At 38.2% G+C, this 17,518-nt stretch overlaps 1 protein-coding gene across 1 annotated transcript; it reads right to left on the reverse strand.

Moving 5' to 3' along the window:
- Nucleotides 1-7,603: 7,603 nt before the first annotated feature.
- LOC146469649 (matrilin-3-like) lies at nucleotides 7,604-15,104 on the reverse strand. Its single transcript, XM_085123073.1, has 7 exons — nucleotides 15,008-15,104; nucleotides 13,882-13,959; nucleotides 11,712-11,861; nucleotides 11,379-11,538; nucleotides 10,357-10,654; nucleotides 9,148-9,304; nucleotides 7,604-7,743 (listed from the first exon to the last, which is right to left on the reverse strand). Exons 1-7 carry the CDS (start codon nucleotides 15,087-15,089, stop codon nucleotides 7,733-7,735), a joined length of 936 nt encoding a protein of 311 aa, XP_084979199.1. The 5' UTR covers nucleotides 15,090-15,104; the 3' UTR covers nucleotides 7,604-7,732.
- Between the last annotated feature and the right edge of the window lie 2,414 nt (nucleotides 15,105-17,518).

Raw genomic sequence — 17,518 nt, forward strand, 5'->3', positions numbered from 1 at the left:
TATATATATACCTGATTTTATGAAAACCGGGCGCACAACATAAAATGCCTTGTCCACTAGAATCCCCCTGTTTGCTGGAAACTTACCGTGACACCGCAAACTGTCGCCATCCAACAGCCAACTTGAGTCTTGTGTTTATGTTCCATGTCTTCAAGGCAATCTGACAGCTTCATGTAGTCTGCAATTGAAATCAGAGCAAACTAATGCAGCCATACCTATACTCACCCAAGCGAGAAATGGCATTAAGTGTCAAATTCTGACCCACCCTACCCCCCCTGGATTTAAGTAAGGCACCCCCGAGTAATGTGGCCTGTTAGCCCTGCTCCTGTAGTGTCTAGCCAGACTATCCTTGACGGCAAGCCCCCTACAAATAAGAGCTCCACTCAAGGCAGAAACACAGCCTGCGGCTGTGTTCCTGCCTGGCTCCCAGCCTTAAATTTTGCACTCGTTTTCAAAACTCCAGGCATATATTTCAAGAAAATCCAACTTTTGTTCACTTTAAGGTGGCCTCTGGCACTACATGACATCATTCCAGTCAGCTGCAGAATTAATTTACCAGCTAACCCATCATTCACCAGAGATAATTATTTCAAGAAAATCCCACTTTTGTTCACTTTAAGGTGGCCTCTGGCACTACATGACATCATTCCAGTCAGCTGCAGAATTAATTTACCAGCTAACCCATCATTCACCAGAGATAATTATTTCAAGAAAATCCAGCTTCTGTTCACTTTAAGGTGGCCTCTGGCACTACATGACATCATTCCAGTCAGCTGCAGAATTAATTTACCAGCTAACCCATCATTCACCAGAGATATATACCTGATTTTATGAAAACCGGGCGCACAACATAAAATGCCTTGTCCACTAGAATCCCCCTGTTTGCTGGAAACTTACCGTGACACCGCAAACTGTCGCCATCCAACAGCCAACTTGAGTCTTGTGTTTATGTTCCATGTCTTCAAGGCAATCTGACAGCTTCATGTAGTCTGCAATTGAAATCAGAGCAAACTAATGCAGCCATACCTATACTCACCCAAGCGAGAAATGGCATTAAGTGTCAAATTCTGACCCACCCTACCCCCCCTGGATTTAAGTAAGGCACCCCCGAGTCATGTGGCCTGTTAGCCCTGCTCCTGTAGTGTCTAGCCAGACTATCCTTGACGGCAAGCCCCCTACAAATAAGAGCTCCACTCAAGGCAGAAACACAGCCTGCGGCTGTGTTCCTGCCTGGCTCCCAGCCTTAAATTTTGCACTCGTTTTCAAAACTCCAGGCATATATTTCAAGAAAATCCAACTTATGTTCACTTTAAGGTGGCCTCTGGCACTACATGACATCATTCCAGTCAGCTGCAGAATTAATTTACCAGCTAACCCATCATTCACCAGAGATAATTATTTCAAGAAAATCCAACTTTTGTTCACTTTAAGGTGGCCTCTGGCACTACATGACATCATTCCAGTCAGCTGCAGAATTAATTTACCAGCTAACCCATCATTCACCAGAGATAATTATTTCAAGAAAATCCAGCTTCTGTTCACTTTAAGGTGGCCTCTGGCACTACATGACATCATTCCAGTCAGCTGCAGAATTAATTTACCAGCTAACCCATCATTCACCAGAGATATATACCTGATTTTATGAAAACCGGGCGCACAACATAAAATGCCTTGTCCACTAGAATCCCCCTGTTTGCTGGAAACTTACCTTGACACCGCAAACTGTCGCCATCCAACAGCCAACTTGAGTCTTGTGTTTATGTTCCATGTCTTCAAGGCAATCTGACAGCTTCATGTAGTCTGCAATTGAAATCAGAGCAAACTAATGCAGCCATACCTATACTCACCCAAGCGAGAAATGGCATTAAGTGTCAAATTCTGACCCACCCTACCCCCCCTGGATTTAAGTAAGGCACCCCCGAGTCATGTGGCCTGTTAGCCCTGCTCCTGTAGTGTCTAGCCAGACTATCCTTGACGGCAAGCCCCTTACAAATAAGAGCTCCACTCAAGGCAGAAACACAGCCTGCGGCTGTGTTCCTGCCTGGCTCCCAGCCTTAAATTTTGCACTCGTTTTTAAAACTCCAGGCATATATTTCAAGAAAATCCAACTTTTGTTCACTTTAAGGTGGCCTCTGGCACTACATGACATCATTCCAGTCAGCTGCAGAATTAATTTACCAGCTAACCCATCATTCACCAGAGATATATACCTGATTTTATGAAAACCGGGCGCACAACATAAAATGCCTTGTCCACTAGAATCCCCCTGTTTGCTGGAAACTTACCTTGACACCGCAAACTGTCGCCATCCAACAGCCAACTTGAGTCTTGTGTTTATGTTCCATGTCTTCAAGGCAATCTGACAGCTTCATGTAGTCTGCAATTGAAATCAGAGCAAACTAATGCAGCCATACCTATACTCACCCAAGCGAGAAATGGCATTAAGTGTCAAATTCTGACCCACCCTACCCCCCCTGGATTTAAGTAAGGCACCCCCGAGTCATGTGGCCTGTTAGCCCTGCTCCTGTAGTGTCTAGCCAGACTATCCTTGACGGCAAGCCCCTTACAAATAAGAGCTCCACTCAAGGCAGAAACACAGCCTGCGGCTGTGTTCCTGCCTGGCTCCCAGCCTTAAATTTTGCACTCGTTTTTAAAACTCCAGGCATATATATATATATATATATGTTTTTTTGAAGGTGTCCGCACTTGAATGACGCAAACTGTCTGGCGTCGTCTGGAGCAAAATTTGCATACATCGGAAAAAATATGCGTGCATGATCAAATTTCAACTGCAATGTCCATCAATATTCACTGGATACAGAACTATCTCTCCTGAATATTTTCGCTTTCTTTTAGAAATCTTTTTTGTGAAAGATTGCATTGAAGAAATTACACGTTCTGTGGCCGCGGTAAAATAATTTTCCGTGGGAAATAAATTCATCGAACACGACAGCGCTGCACGCCCGTTGTACATTACGTCGCGTCAGAAATATTTTTTAAACCGCAAACTAGCCTGTGGAACTACAAAAAGACCATGCTCAACTGCAATGTTCATCAATATTCACTGGAGGCAGAACTATCTCTCCAGAATTTTTTCCCTTTCTTCCAGAAATCTTTTTTTTTTTTTGAAAGATTGCATTGAAGAAATTACAGGTTTTGTGGCCGCGGCAACATAATTTTCCGTGGGAAATAAATTCATCGAACACGACAGCGCTGCACGCCCGTTGTACATTTCATCGCGTCAGAAATAGATTTTTAACCGCAAACTAGCCTGTGGAACTACAAAAAGACCATGCTCATCAAAATAGTTGCTATGGTCAGAAACCTTTTAATCTCCACATTTGATGCTACAATACGAGTAAAGAGGGCTTTCCACCCAGCCCCAGCTTCGCGAGGTTTTGCGAGTCACGTATTTCTAGTACTGTTCAATATTTTGTGCATTTTTTTCTCGCAGCGGCTTAAAGGGCCCTAGTCAGCCACACCTTTGTTTTTTGTTTATATGCGAGAGTTTGGCTATTATATTTTATCCGGAGCATGTCGAAATGAACGAAATTACTGTGAAACTACGAAAGATAACGAAACATACTTTCAGGAACACGACTTACAGTTAAGCAATAAGATTTAGCTTCACAATACAATACCAATAATTTCGATGGCATCGAAAATGGCGGAGGCTGACTAGGGTCCTTTAAATCTGCTGCGTTGGAGGCAACGCTCCGCGCAGCTTTCTTGTTGAGCTGATTGCAAAAGACTGGGTGTACTGGCGCTTGCGCAAAAGAGGGTAGGCAAGGCCTACGGTTTCATTTCTATCACTGGTCAAAGTGTGAGTTCTGTTGCAAGTGAATTGTTAAGGTGGGCCGATCCGAGTTTTTCAAATCGATCCGATACCAGTGCGGTGTTTACCGATATGAGGCATTTTTTAATCGATTTCGATATCAATAGTATGACGTCATCGGCCATGATTTATTATGTGACGTCATCACCCAAGGTAGCGCTCTTGCTCAAGCTATATGTAAACGAGAAGAGAACGCGTAAGCTGCTTCGTTCGAATGAAGTACAAGAAATCAGTAAAATACTTGGGATTACAAAACTTAGGCCCCTGATTAGGATTTATTCAGACCAGAATTTATGCGAATGCAGTGCAGAATGAAACGCCACTTCTTCGTGAAAACAGTAGAAACAACCGATATTTCACGCGAATATCGCTATTTTACTGGGAAACCCAACCGAAATGATATCGATCCACCCATATAATTTGTTCTTCCGAGAGCACATAGGCGACGTCCCGAGAAAAGGTTCGGAAATATTTCTGACTTCACAGGGTTGGAAAATTAAATTTCTCCGTACTCGCCCTCTGGGCGAGTGATATTCAGATTGTACTCGCCCGGATATGTTTTCACTCGCCAAATAATCCCTCCCCCAAAAAATAAAATAAAGTACAGGAAACAACTTTGATGTTGTTGTTTCATAGTTTTTTTTTTTCTCTCGTTGTTTTAGTTTATTGCAAGCACTGTTTTAGCTTACTATTAGCTTGCAGGTCATTTAGATTTTCCAGAATCATTTCTTCGGCATCTCAGCGTCTGATTCACAGTCCGACACCACCCTCGTCGTCATCTCCAACATTGTCATCGTTCTTATCAGTGAAGACAACTTCCTCCTCTTCCTCCTCTTCTCCTCGATCTCGTCTTCTCGTAATCTCTAGCATCTGCCTTTTAAGGAGTTTCTTTCACAACCTTTTTGTGAGTTTTAGATACTCAGGGAAAACACTAGACCAGGAGAGTCGCCCTGCACTAAACAGTCCGGCGCCAATTCATAATTCAGCATTCTCGGTCGAGTGGTTTGTTTATGACCAGCAGTATCATGACTACTAGTGAGTACTTCATGTAATTATTACTTGAACAGAAGCCATTTCTTTATTTACTGGTCTTTACGAAGCTGTAAGTTTGCGTGTATGTGCCAGGTTTCTAAAGCTTTCAGAGTGTGAAAATGTACTTACGTTTAGATTAGATTTTGTCAAAAACTTTCAGTTACAGTTTTATTTTCCAGAAGATGAAAATTCTACTCGCCAAACCGGGCGAGTAACATGAGATTTCCACACGCCCGACGGGCTTGACACTTGCATTGGCGAGTGGGCGAGCGATAATTTCCAACCCTGCTTCATCAACGTTGATTTTGCACAAAGCCTTGAGGCAGGAACCTAGAGCTCAAAGCCCCATTATAGTTGGGAGCAGTACGTGAAGGTCCTAAACTTTCTGGGTGCATCAACTGTATAAACTGATGGAAACGAATTCCCAAGAAAATCAAATGCAGCTTGAGCTTTCGGACTAACCGTCCACCACTAACATAAAAAGGAAAAAGAAAAGGTTTTCGTGGTTTAACCATTTTTGTCCTAATGATGAAAGCTGGATTTTACTTTTTAGATTTTGCAACTGGACAAATGAAATAAGGCAATCTTGTTACACTCATTTAGGATTGAGGCATGACTTTGGTTACATTAGAATTCAGTATTCAATGCTTGAGCTGAGGTGTGACCATTTTACTTGTGTAATCTTGCTTTACATTTTTCACTGACTTACTTGTTGTCATTGCTAGAGACGATAGAATGGATCGCTTGGAAAGCGTGCTACTGAGTGAGTTATAATTAATGGGTTGAACCGAAAACATGCAAAAGCCTCGTATTTAATCGATATATCAAACATGAGGAAGAGTCTTTTAACCAGGTTTTAACTTCAACATGCTTTGAAATAAGATGAATCACCATTTCGATTGTCTTATATAGCTTCTCAAACCATCAACAATTCATAATTCAGTAGGCAATCAAAGTATCGTGAGTATTGTGAGTATTGTTTGTACTGCAATAAGTGTAGCTATCGTATGTAGTGTAGGTACTGTATGTGTAATTGTTAATACTGCAAGTATAGTAAGCATGAGTTGTAGGTATTGGAAGTACTGTAATTATCGTAAATAGTGTAAATAGTGTTACGTATTTTAAATATTGTATTCTGTGTCACAGGATTCTGTTGATCTGATTGGCCAAGGATTGTGTCATATCCTGCTCTAATAACCTCGCGCGAGGTGATTGTATTCTGTGTCAGGGGACTCTTTTGATCTGATTTATCGAGGATTGCGTCATATCCTGCTATATTCACCTCGCGCGAGGTGGTTGTAGCGGGAGCAACAGAGAGTACTAATTTTCAAAATGGCCGCTTAGCGATTTGTTCATGTTTCTGAGGAAGAAGTAAATAAGATGAAATAAAATGCAATTTCGAAAGGCATTAAAGATGCAGCTAAGTCGGGGGTAACAATGCTCGAAGGCAAGATATGAAAATTTTGCTATTTGTAATAAAAATACTCCTAAATTGCAGTGGATGTCGATGGCTTAAAATGAAAAAACAATTAAGTTAAATTCGTAGAGATTTTCGAAATCAACACTTCGATTTCGATTTTCAAAATCGACATTTTTACGACGGTTCTTGTTTTTCTCTGACAATCACCCGAGTAATTATACTAAAACAATTATTCCCCTCCGGCTCAGTAAATATTGGTGAATATAAACTTCGCCTTCGGCGAATAATTGTTAAATATACAGCTATTTCAATTAACGTTGTCGGATTAAAATCAAGCTAAAAGACAAGACTGCAATGTTTTGTGGGATTATTTTTTATGAATAATTTCATCAAAATCATCCCCGCACGTGCAAGTCATTGTACTGCTAATTACAACCTATTGCTTTCTCCAGTCATGACTGATTTTGATGAATTTATTCATAAAAATCCCACGTAAACTTTCGGTCTTGTCTTTCAGCTTCATGCTTTGAACCGACCACGTTAATTGAAATAGCTGTATATCTTAAAGGAAACAGCACCAAACCTCGTGTGTTTTTGAAAAATTTATCTGGGACCTTTTTGGTTTGGTTGGTCAGTGTTCGCTGAATTTGATGTTATCATGGCAATTTTTCGGGTAGTTTTTTATTTTTTCTATTATTTTCCAGTGTTTGATTAATCGGTAAATTTTTTAGTGTTCTTCTATTGATTTGGACTACTTTGGTCAATTTTGGTACATCCAAATGGTGCAAGGAATTCAGTTTTTTTCCGATGAAGGAAGTGTGTGTATTTTCACCATGTGTTTACCTGGATATCTGTTGTTCTTGTACAATTTGGAGTTTTCTTAACTTAATATGAGTAGGAGAATTACTACTGTCTCTCCTCGCCCCATTTTGTAGTAACATAACCAAATTTCTTCTTGTGAATTTCCGTGCAAACGATCACCTCGAAGATTAAATTTTGTCCGGCGTGTGTACTCTGATAACGCACAAACGTCGTCGAAAGATGTTAAGAACCTCAGCCACAACCCTCGCTTGCGGCTGGTAGCGTACTTCTTTGTTCTCTCTCCATTTTTAATTTATCTGTGAGTTATTAGACACACGTAGGCCCAAAATGGAACCATTTTTTTATAACGGATATTTCAAAACGTCGGGAGACGGGAGAAGGAAGCGGGTTTTGTTGGTCGTAATTGGGGACGGAATGAAAAAAAAAAAAGGCTTTGAAACCACCAAGGTTAAAAAGGGCAATAGTTTAGCCAGAATTAGCACAACGGTAAACAATTGTAATCTCTGATCTCTTCCTTTAATTTCTTTTCACTGAAGCACATATTTGTTGACGTTCTTCTACAAACACTACTGTCAATGGTTTATCTTGAGATCCTTTGTTTGTGATTTCCTTGTTGCAGTCCCTTAATCTAGATCTATAAAATAACAAAAAGAATCATAAAATCACGTTAAATTTTATCTTTAACACACCTATGTATTTAAGTGTGCTAACAGCTCCACGAGACAGTATACCCTACATTTGACCGAGAGGGGGAGGGAGGAGTCTCGACATGCGGACTTTTCAACGTTTGTAACGTTCGAAATGTTTCCGCTGGTGCCACCAAACCCAATGGCGCTTTAAGGAGTTGATGTAGAAACAATTTGATGTTTCCATGAAAACTCCTGGAGAAACTGGAATACTCTTGTTCTGATGAATACAATTCATCTTCCTACTTTAATTATTCATGCCCCTTGAGTGGTTTCGTGTTATTCTATAGTTTTTGATTAGATTTTTGTCGGTTTTGGCTCCTTGGTGATGGCTTACTGAAAGTTTGAAGGGAATATAGGAATCATAGATGGTTACAGTTTAAAGATTATGAAGTAACTCCCACGTCATATGCGATCATCACGTACCCTTGCGGACCTCAAGGGAAACATCTCCGGACGTACTATCGACTTTCTAAGTTTAATTGTTATAGCTTTTCGTATTCTCGAAGTTTTGGAGGGGTCGCAATCCGCTTCCCTATGGCCACTCATTGGTAATCTTTCAGAAAAACATTTAACTTTACTCCGAAAACAAACAACAAACAAAAAGATACACACAGAAACAAAAACTCTTTCACTAAATGGGCTGCGTACACAAAAGTATCCTGTAAATAATTTATTTCGTCGCCGTATGAATTCCTCCTCCTCCGCTGTCTCACTTAATAATTTGCGGCGATTGAAATTATGGCGTTATATAGGGCGACCAAAATGTTGAATATGTATCCTTTGGGGATATTGTAAATATCTAGATTTCCTCAAAACTCAAGAAAGAAATAAACATTGACGAGGAGTTGATTCAAAGATTGATATGAAAACTAAAATAAATCAACGGTGTGAAAAGAACCGTTAGAAAAACAATTTTGCTCATTAACAACAGGAATATTCCAATTTGTGTAAAACAAAATGTTAAAATTGCACAGCCATTGTTTATTAAATAAACGTATGGAACATTTTCGTGGCTTGCTGGCGATTGGTCAAAGATTAAAAAGCAACAAGCTATATGTCCACTTTGGCAGAATAAGCCACCAACCCGGTGTAAACAGAATGGAGTGAGCGAAAGTCAAACAATATAACTTGTTATGAATCATTAAACACCGACACATTGATTTCGTCCTCTGTGACGTTCATGGTTTGGTAGCATAGTTGGTATTATTACAGCAGTAACGATTAAGTATGAGCGGCTCATGTAACCTGGGTCAAAAGCTTTTATCCACGTTCTATTTTTTATGAGGAACTTATAAGACAATTCATGTAAGTATTTTACTGTTTGGAGACTAGTTTATTAGTGGACTTACCTGGGCAAATGGCTTTCTTGATCTCATCAAGTTTATTTTTTAGCTGTGAGAAATTATTGATATGAAACACAGGATTGCCGGTTCCTGCAATTCGCTGAAGGGTCCGTTTATCAATGTCCGGGCCAACCCCAACAGCTATGATCAGGACATTTTTGGCCTATAAAACGTAGTGGTTTAATAAGTTACTAAAACATATTTACAACTTATTGAACTTTAAATATTTAGACGGCATACCAGTTGCCTATTGATTTAAAGGCAATCAGTTCTACAAAAGAACATGAACTACCGCTTATATATGGTAGTTTTCCGGTCCTTAAAGTTTAAGGGTTGGCGCTAGGGTTGGAATTACACTGCTCTCTTTCTCGATTAAAGCAGCATTTTTTGTTTTACTTCCTTCCTCACGTACTCTCAGCTATTCTTATACATATGGTATGGGAAGAGTAGACGCCGTGAAAACAAGAACAACATCAATAACAACAAAAACAGAAAAACTCTGTACCCTTGCGAACTATTAAATGGTCTTTCGAAAATTTGCGAGTACGTGACTAGGGTACCAAGTACTTTGTTGAATTTAACTTCCCTAGTTTATACGTCGCGGTACAGTCGAGTTTAATTCAAGGTCCCACAAGCGATTAAATTCGACGATACCGCGACGTCTAAAATGAATTAAGTTCGTCTAGTAAATTAAATTCGTCCTGACGGATAAAATATCAATTTAAACATCGCACTAGCGTCGCGGCGAATGAAATGCATAAATTTTCTTAATGTATTTCAGACTATTTTGGCGAGTTTCAAAATGACACCTCTGACCAGAGACACTGCATTTGGGAAAAGAATTAAATTCGACCGTATTGATTTCGACTCATAAAACCACGCCACGATATATGTCGACGGAACGACGAATTTAATGGAATTAAATTCGTCTGAATGAAATTCGACTTTAGCGTGACGTATAAACTAGGGTTTACTGGGCCTTACAGACTAAGCACATAGTGAATGGACTCCGACTTTTCCAACAGAATTCGTCAATCTGGGATATGCTGATTACTATTTTGGCGTAAATTTATCCCGTACAAACCACAAGATTAACAAAAAATTGAGCAAAGTTGCCGGATAATGGCAGCAAAAAGGGGAGTTCGGTAAAATTATGGGATATTGAACAAAACGAGCTTCCCTCGAAACTATTATACAAATATAAAAGTCTTTCACCTTAAAATCCCTGGTTAGTTGTCCTATAATTCTGTCGAATATGTACATGGGATTAGGTCTGCCATCTGTGAGCACGACCATAACATTGGGTTTGTCTGACCTGTCTCCGCCAGCTACAGTGAACAGCTCATCCCTCGCCTTTTTAAGTGCCACATCAGTACGAGTATATCCAGGAGGCGGATCTGAAGTATATCCGGGGTCAGTATATTTTGCTGGTTCGCTGGCTATCTTTGCTTTAAGGGCGTTCTTGTCGTAGTACTGTGAGTCGGAGAATTTGAACACTACGTGTACGTCAGTTCTAGATAGAGACAAAGATTTGGAAAGAAATCTACATCACAATCTCAATCATCATCGTTATGATCAGGAACATGAAAATGTTATATTCTTTAAATATATGACCAAGAGGTACAAAATTGTAGTACGTTTCTCAGAAGTTTGTCTGCAAGCAATTTGGTATAATATCTTTATGAGCGAACATTCGTTGAATTTGACAGGTATATTTTCCTTAGAAATTTAAAGCTCTTATAGCATTTTATTGTTTTTTCGTTAGATTTTGCTCACTTTTGGTCACTTTTACGACTTAACTTCTGAAGTGTTAGCAAAATTCAGAAATTCACGTTGGTTTATCCTAGACGGCCGCCACTGATGATGATGCAATGACGGCTTTATGTGAAGTGGATATTGCATCGCTATTTTCGAAGGTCGTCCATCTTAGATCTGCGATCTTGGATTTCTGAATTGGGTCCAAAACTACAAAATGCCTAAAAATATGACCAAAAAGTATTAAAAGTCAGTTGAAAAATTTCCACAACGGCATAAACACGTGAAAAAGTTAAGAATTTGCTTATTACAAAGCCTGATGATATCAAAATAACTAAACGTTGACGTACGAAACCAGTTTGTTTCGAGGTATACTTCTAAAAAAGTCACAAAAAACTATAAACGTTCAAGACAGCCAGACTATGATAAAACATTTTTAAATAAGTGTGCAACGAAATACATGGAATTCAAGCAGTACTCACCTGAAAGTAATAAGTCCAAAGTGATCCCCATCGTTTCCAGGGTCGAACTCTGCAACCAGGTCTTTAATGAAGTCTCGAGCTTTCTCTAAGTCCTGCCATTGGATGCTCCTTGATTTGTCGAAAAGAATTGCGATGTCAAGTCCTGCATTACAGGGGGGTGCTGTAGGAGAGACAACTTAGTTTAATTCTTTTTCTCGCAAGTGTCACAGTTCTATGGCCCCGACTTTCTTATTTTCCATGGTTGAGTAATAAGAGAGGGTACATTAAATACTACTAACGTTAACATTTAATGTTCAACTTTAAAGAAGTAACAGCAGTCATTTAGTGACTTACGACAGGCCTGTTCGTTGCACTTCACTTTTGCAGTGCAGGTTCTTGTAACATTCTTTGTGCCTCCTCCACACGTCACAGTGCACTCAGAAACTGGCTGCCATTTCGTACAAGTCTCACTAGACGGGATGATGTCAATGGACCCGTCAATTCCTAGTAGTAGAAGACAGACGTTTCCCTTAAACACACTGATATTTCCGTTTATTAATATGAGATTAAGTCTTAAAGTGTTAAGTTTTAAGATGCTATTTCGTTCACGTCTCACTTGACGGAATGATGTCTATAGACTCGTCTATTCCTAATAGTAGAGGCCTTATTTCTTTTAAACACACTGACATGTCTGCCTTTTAATATAAGGTGTCAAGTTTTAAGGACGGTGCCTTCTAATAAATAAGTATTTTTGTGTTTTATGACTATGCGCTTCCAGTCGAACAACCAAGAAAGCGGCGCAAACAGTTGAATGGTTTCCAGTACTGATTGGCTGGCTACATTGTTTTTTTTTCTCTTTTCGATTGGCTCAGAGCAGCGGGATAAAATATATTTTAGCCCACTGAATTCTTCATTTTAGCCCGGAAAATACGCCACAATGCTCAACGAAATGATTATAATATACTTTAGAAGGTGGTTTTAACATTCACTTCTGTAGTGATTATCGTTACATATGATCCTAAATTGAATGATTCTGAGCTGTACATTTCTTTCGTTCCTTTTAGTATGCCATACAAGGTTCTTATTCTTCCGTCCTCGAACTCATAAGTAATTCACGAAGGAAACAAAAAAAAACAAAACAAAACAAACGAAAAAAAGGAAATCACTATCGTGAAGGTTTGGAAATGTGATCTTCATTAACATCAATAATTTCTCAAAAAAAAAAAAAAAAACAAAAACAACTATTGATGGTTTTCGGAGCTGAATCGAGCAATCCAAAGATTGGTCCATCCAAGTTCCTACTCGGCTACATCTGTTTATTTTTCATTTTATTTTTTTTAATCCAGATTTCGGTGTTTGGAGAGTGGAAAAACATTTAAGATCTAAGTTGCGTTTGTTATATTTGATATTATTAAGCGGTGGCATTTGAAATAAATGCCAATAAGAGAGATACTTTTGTTATACTGTTTGTGGCTTTCCTAATTTTTAATTTATTATGCGACTCGTTAAAACGAGTGCGCGTACTAAGGGAAGCTTTCTTGAAAGCAACTTTACAGCTGTTCGCTGACTAGTTAACAACTATTCACCGAAGTGGAGGTGGCAACTGGCAACAGACACTAAGGTGAATAGTTGTTTTAGTTTATTCTAAAACGGTGAGATCGCAAAGCAAGAAAAGGATGATTTTTCACTCATTTATTTCTGTCAACGATTACAGTTTTTTCGTGCAAATAACCGAAAAAGGAGCAGCTCAAAAATAACACATGATACAATAAGAACAAGGAATTTACAACGTGTTCCGTGTCTTCGTGGAAAAGTACAAGTCAAGCGAAAGAAAAAGTTTTTTTGTTTTTGTTTTGTGGTTATATCTTAGGGATTTATTGGCGCTGTTAAAACAGAGGAATCCAACAATGGAAAATGGTTTGAAAACAGAGAAAGTATTAAGCTATGATCTTACTTTTTGCTGTAAAAACTTCCGTCACGTTTTCTTACCGACAAATAAAACTTTTGAAGACATTTGTTTAGCTCTTGAGGAGACATAAGGAGTTGTAAATTCTTCCTCTGTTTGAAAGCATTCTGTATTTTGTAGTTTATTAACAGAAACTTTTTCACCTGTTACATCGATAAATTCGGGGTTAACAAAAGTAAAACTTTACCTGCAAAAACTCCCAAACCGTATTTCGTCGCCCTCTTCGTGTTAGCAGGAATAGCATCTTCGTTTGTTTGTAAAATTTGTTCGATTGTTACGGTGGCTACCTGGTAAACCATTTTCTCGTAATTTACGCGAGCTTCGCGAGTTGCTTGGACGTAAATAGCACTTGCTATCCGTTGTTTTAGCAGCCAATCAGAGCTCGCCTAAATACTATCCACTTTTTAAGTATATAGTAATTGCCCCGATTAAGAATGTAAATAGGACAATGTCTCTTGTTAACCGACCTTCATAAAATAGGATAATATTACTTTATTTTGTAGTAATATAACTCAAAACGTTTGACAGGAAAAATATTCCTTGACAAGTTCTGCTTACCTGACAGGCTCAGAGTGACTACTGTCAAAATCCACGGTAAGGTCATTGTAGAGAACAGTATAGTATTAAATCCCAACTCTGCAAAAAAAAAAAAAATGGACAAATTTAAAAATAAGTTAAAAATTTTCGTGATAGAGACAAAATTTTAAGACCAGCGCGAGTTTCAAAGGCGTGTCCTCATATATTTGAGGTATTTGCTGTGGAGCTAGTCGTGAATACGGTTGGAGCTCCGCAACAAAAGACCGCACATGTATTAAAGCTGTCTACATTGGGAGTTTGACTTAAATCCTGCCATCACTGACAAAATACTATCCCAGCTGAATTTAAATCCTCGTACCAATACCGTACAAATCAAGTAATCTCAGTTGAAAATGATGGCAATCGCTTTTGCACTGTCTGTACTATAAATTTCTAAGTGATCGTTCAAAAAAGCTGTTCAAAATAACTGACAAATTCGAAAAGATCAAGCGAAATACAAAAACTATCCTTAAAATAGCATTTAAAATTATAATATCCTTTTCAAAAACAGAATACCCAAACGAAGAAATCCTTAAAGTCAGCTCGCCTAATTCTTTTTTGATGGCGTAAAAATCAAAACATGCAGATAAACCGTAGCTCTAGTGGCCGAAAGACGTTCGGGTGGGGTTCCACTTTCATAGCAAAGAAACGGTGTATGAAGGCAGCCCTACTTAGAAAAATAAAGGGCGCTCAAAGATTTCTGTCTACGCAAAATCTACAGATACTGTTTATGGAAAATTAAAACGCATTCTTGGTTTGTTTGCAAGCTAAATTCCTTCACTGTATGTAAAAAGACAAAAAGGCTTGATAACTTGATTTATGCTTATGAGAAGAAAACATTACATTATTTTACAGTGTTGTGGATTAATCATCTCGGCTGCCACCTGAAAGCTAACAAGTGAAAGGAAATCCTTAAACTGCGTAGACAAGAGATTTCATCACCTCAGAAGCTTGGATAAGACCCAAGCCATCTTAAAGCTTTCGAAATCCTTAAACTCCGCAGAACTAATTAAGAAATATTAATGAGAACTTGCTTTCAGTTAAAAAGATAGAGATGTTAAACTATCATTAGCGAAACCAAAAATTATATCAGTAAAAAATACCTCACTTGTTGAACGAAGATACTGCAAACTGACCGTTCTGCTCAGAAATTTGCGATAATAGTTAATAAAAGGTAAATAATTAATCATCTTTAAACCAACAAAATTTCTCCAAGAACTTACCTTTTGTTCTAAGTCTCTAAGCATAATCTGGCAAAGAAAGCAGAATTTTGGAGATTAAATATTCTTAAAGTGGCATGTAACTGGTAGAATGTCAAAGAAACGTCAGCTTTTCCTCGCTTTCATGGTCGCTAATTCACCATACGAAGTCAGTTGACAAATACAAGCATTCTCTTTATGTGTATGACAAGGCTATGCTCTGAAGAAGAGATAACGTCCTAAAAGTCATTATTTGTATCTCTTCAAGGTGGCTATTTGACCTTATCAATTCAGTTCATAAAAAGAAAGATTTTTTGACACTCCTTTATAGATAAAGCATTACTGTTTCTTTCGAAACGTTCCCCCTTCACCCAAGAAACTTATATACCCGAATTACAGACCAAGAAATCATATTTTCCATACAGTATTGAACAGGTTCAATTTAGGCTCATGAACTTTTCTGTGACCAACGAAAGAAAAGCATTTACTTTCCCAATACAGGTCCTTGACTAAAAGAACTATCTCCTTTCTAAAACTATAAAGTTTTTACCGTATACCTTCAAAGGTGTCTCGCGTCCAAGCGATGTATTGCGTCCAGTTTAAACTGTATATACCTAAACTCCTATATCAAATTAAAGCTTATAGAGCTGGCTATCAAACAATACCAAGAATTTTGAAATAAAATGAATTGTCGAAGTTTTCACGACCTCTAAATGCGAGCGTCCGAATCACCTTTTGAAAGCTACAAGTCAATGAGAAGTTTCTTTTTCACTAATTTAATTTGCTCCTCAGTTTCCGAACCCAAAACGCTAAAAAAGCGTGTCTGCGTTTTTCCATATTCAATCGCAATGAAAACTTACCGAACATTTTCGAAATAAAATAAAAAAAGGGGAGTGATCGTACAAAAATCGCTCGCGGAGAAAAACATATTTCGAAAGAAAATATTCGCAGACATGTTTTTGTTGCTTATATGCTAAACTTGCTACTGTCCACATTTGAATGCAAACGAACAAATTCCCTTTGTGTTTTAGCTCTTTGAAGTGGCTCTTTCAAGTGAAAAAGCTGATTCCAGAAAACGGTGCTAAAAATTCGGCAATTTATTTTACAAACAAACAAAGATTCTTTTTACACTCCTTTGGCATTTCATCTTTAAAGGGATCAACAGGAAATGTCGAATCATGCGAGTTTGGCGTTCACACACAACAGGGGCGTTTTACCTGTTGTTCATAGAACTTACTGTGTGTATTATTACCATAGTTAACCTAAAATTGTCTTAAATGATTAGCTAACTGCCTTTTACATTTCAACTGTGGTTCATGAACCTTGAATCTCCGAAGTGTAACACTTCATCCCACTTACTCCTCTTTAGAGAAAATATAGAAAAGCCAAATTTTGTAATTTTCCATCCACCTCAGAAGAAGTTACAATCTCATGATTTCAATCTGGCTATAAATAACAAACAACTTAAGCGAGAATTCTGTATAAGGTATCTGGGCATCCTTACTGATTCAAATTTAAACTCGAAGGACCAGGTAGAATGTATCGCTAAGAAAATTGAAAGAGGCATTGGTACCCTCTCTAAACTTCGATATTGTGTTGGCCTAGATATTTTATTAAGCTTATATTATGCCCTTATATATCCTTTTTTGACTTATGGAATAATTATCTGGGGAAATACCTTTAAGACTACTCTTCAGCCAATTTTTATTCTACAGAAAAAAAAGCAATGCGAATAATAACCTTCTCTAGATTTGATGAACACTCTAGTCCTTTGTTTAAACCTCTTGAAATTATAAAATTTTTGGACCTAGCAACTTTTAATTTAGCCACCTTTATGTACAAATATCACAATCAACTATTACAACCTGCTTTTATTTCTTTTTTCACTAAAATAAAACAGATTCATAGCTATAATACAAAGCTTGCGGCAAAACAGTCTTATTGTCTCCCAAAAGCAAGAACAAATTATGGAATATTCAAAATTAGATTTCAAGGTCCATCATTTCTTTATTTATTTAGCTTCACCTAACTAAAATACAAACAGAATGGAAACAAACAATAGAAACAAACAAAACAAAAATACCAAAGATATAATATTTAGGCAGGGTGACCACTACAGCGTAGCCAATTACAGCGGATCCCTCGTTAATTATTTATATAAAAAAATGCTTAATAACTAAAACTACTAGTATGTAAGCATAAAACTTGAGAGGAGACAAGGCGGGAGACCAAATTGCTAGAAGCAGCACGTTGGCGGGCATAGGAGAGACCTCGCTGTGTTACACCTAGGACAGATTGTTCTAATTTCGCCAGCGTCGTACAAGTTCAAAGCCTTTTTATAATATTGAAGTAATAAAATTTTGAATAAAGCTAAAGAGATATGTGACTTGTGCGTAGCTCAGCGGGAAGAACATTCCATG

Source organism: Pavona decussata, unplaced genomic scaffold (assembly GCF_977016875.1).
Source record: "Pavona decussata unplaced genomic scaffold, jaPavDecu1.1 SCAFFOLD_121, whole genome shotgun sequence".
Lineage (NCBI taxonomy): Eukaryota > Metazoa > Cnidaria > Anthozoa > Scleractinia > Agariciidae > Pavona > Pavona decussata.

Bases quoted from the DNA above. Each gene is read 5' to 3' on its own strand.
- LOC146469649 (XM_085123073.1), bottom strand. From the start codon at position 15,089: ATGATTAATTATTTACCTTTTATTAACTATTATCGCAAATTTCTGAGC. The intron at 11,862-13,881 runs GTAAGCAGAACT...TTCTACTACTAG, and splicing joins AGTCACTCTGAGCCTGTCAG to GAATTGACGGGTCCATTGAC. The intron at 10,655-11,378 runs GTGAGTACTGCT...GTCTCTATCTAG, and splicing joins TTTGGACTTATTACTTTCAG to AACTGACGTACACGTAGTGT.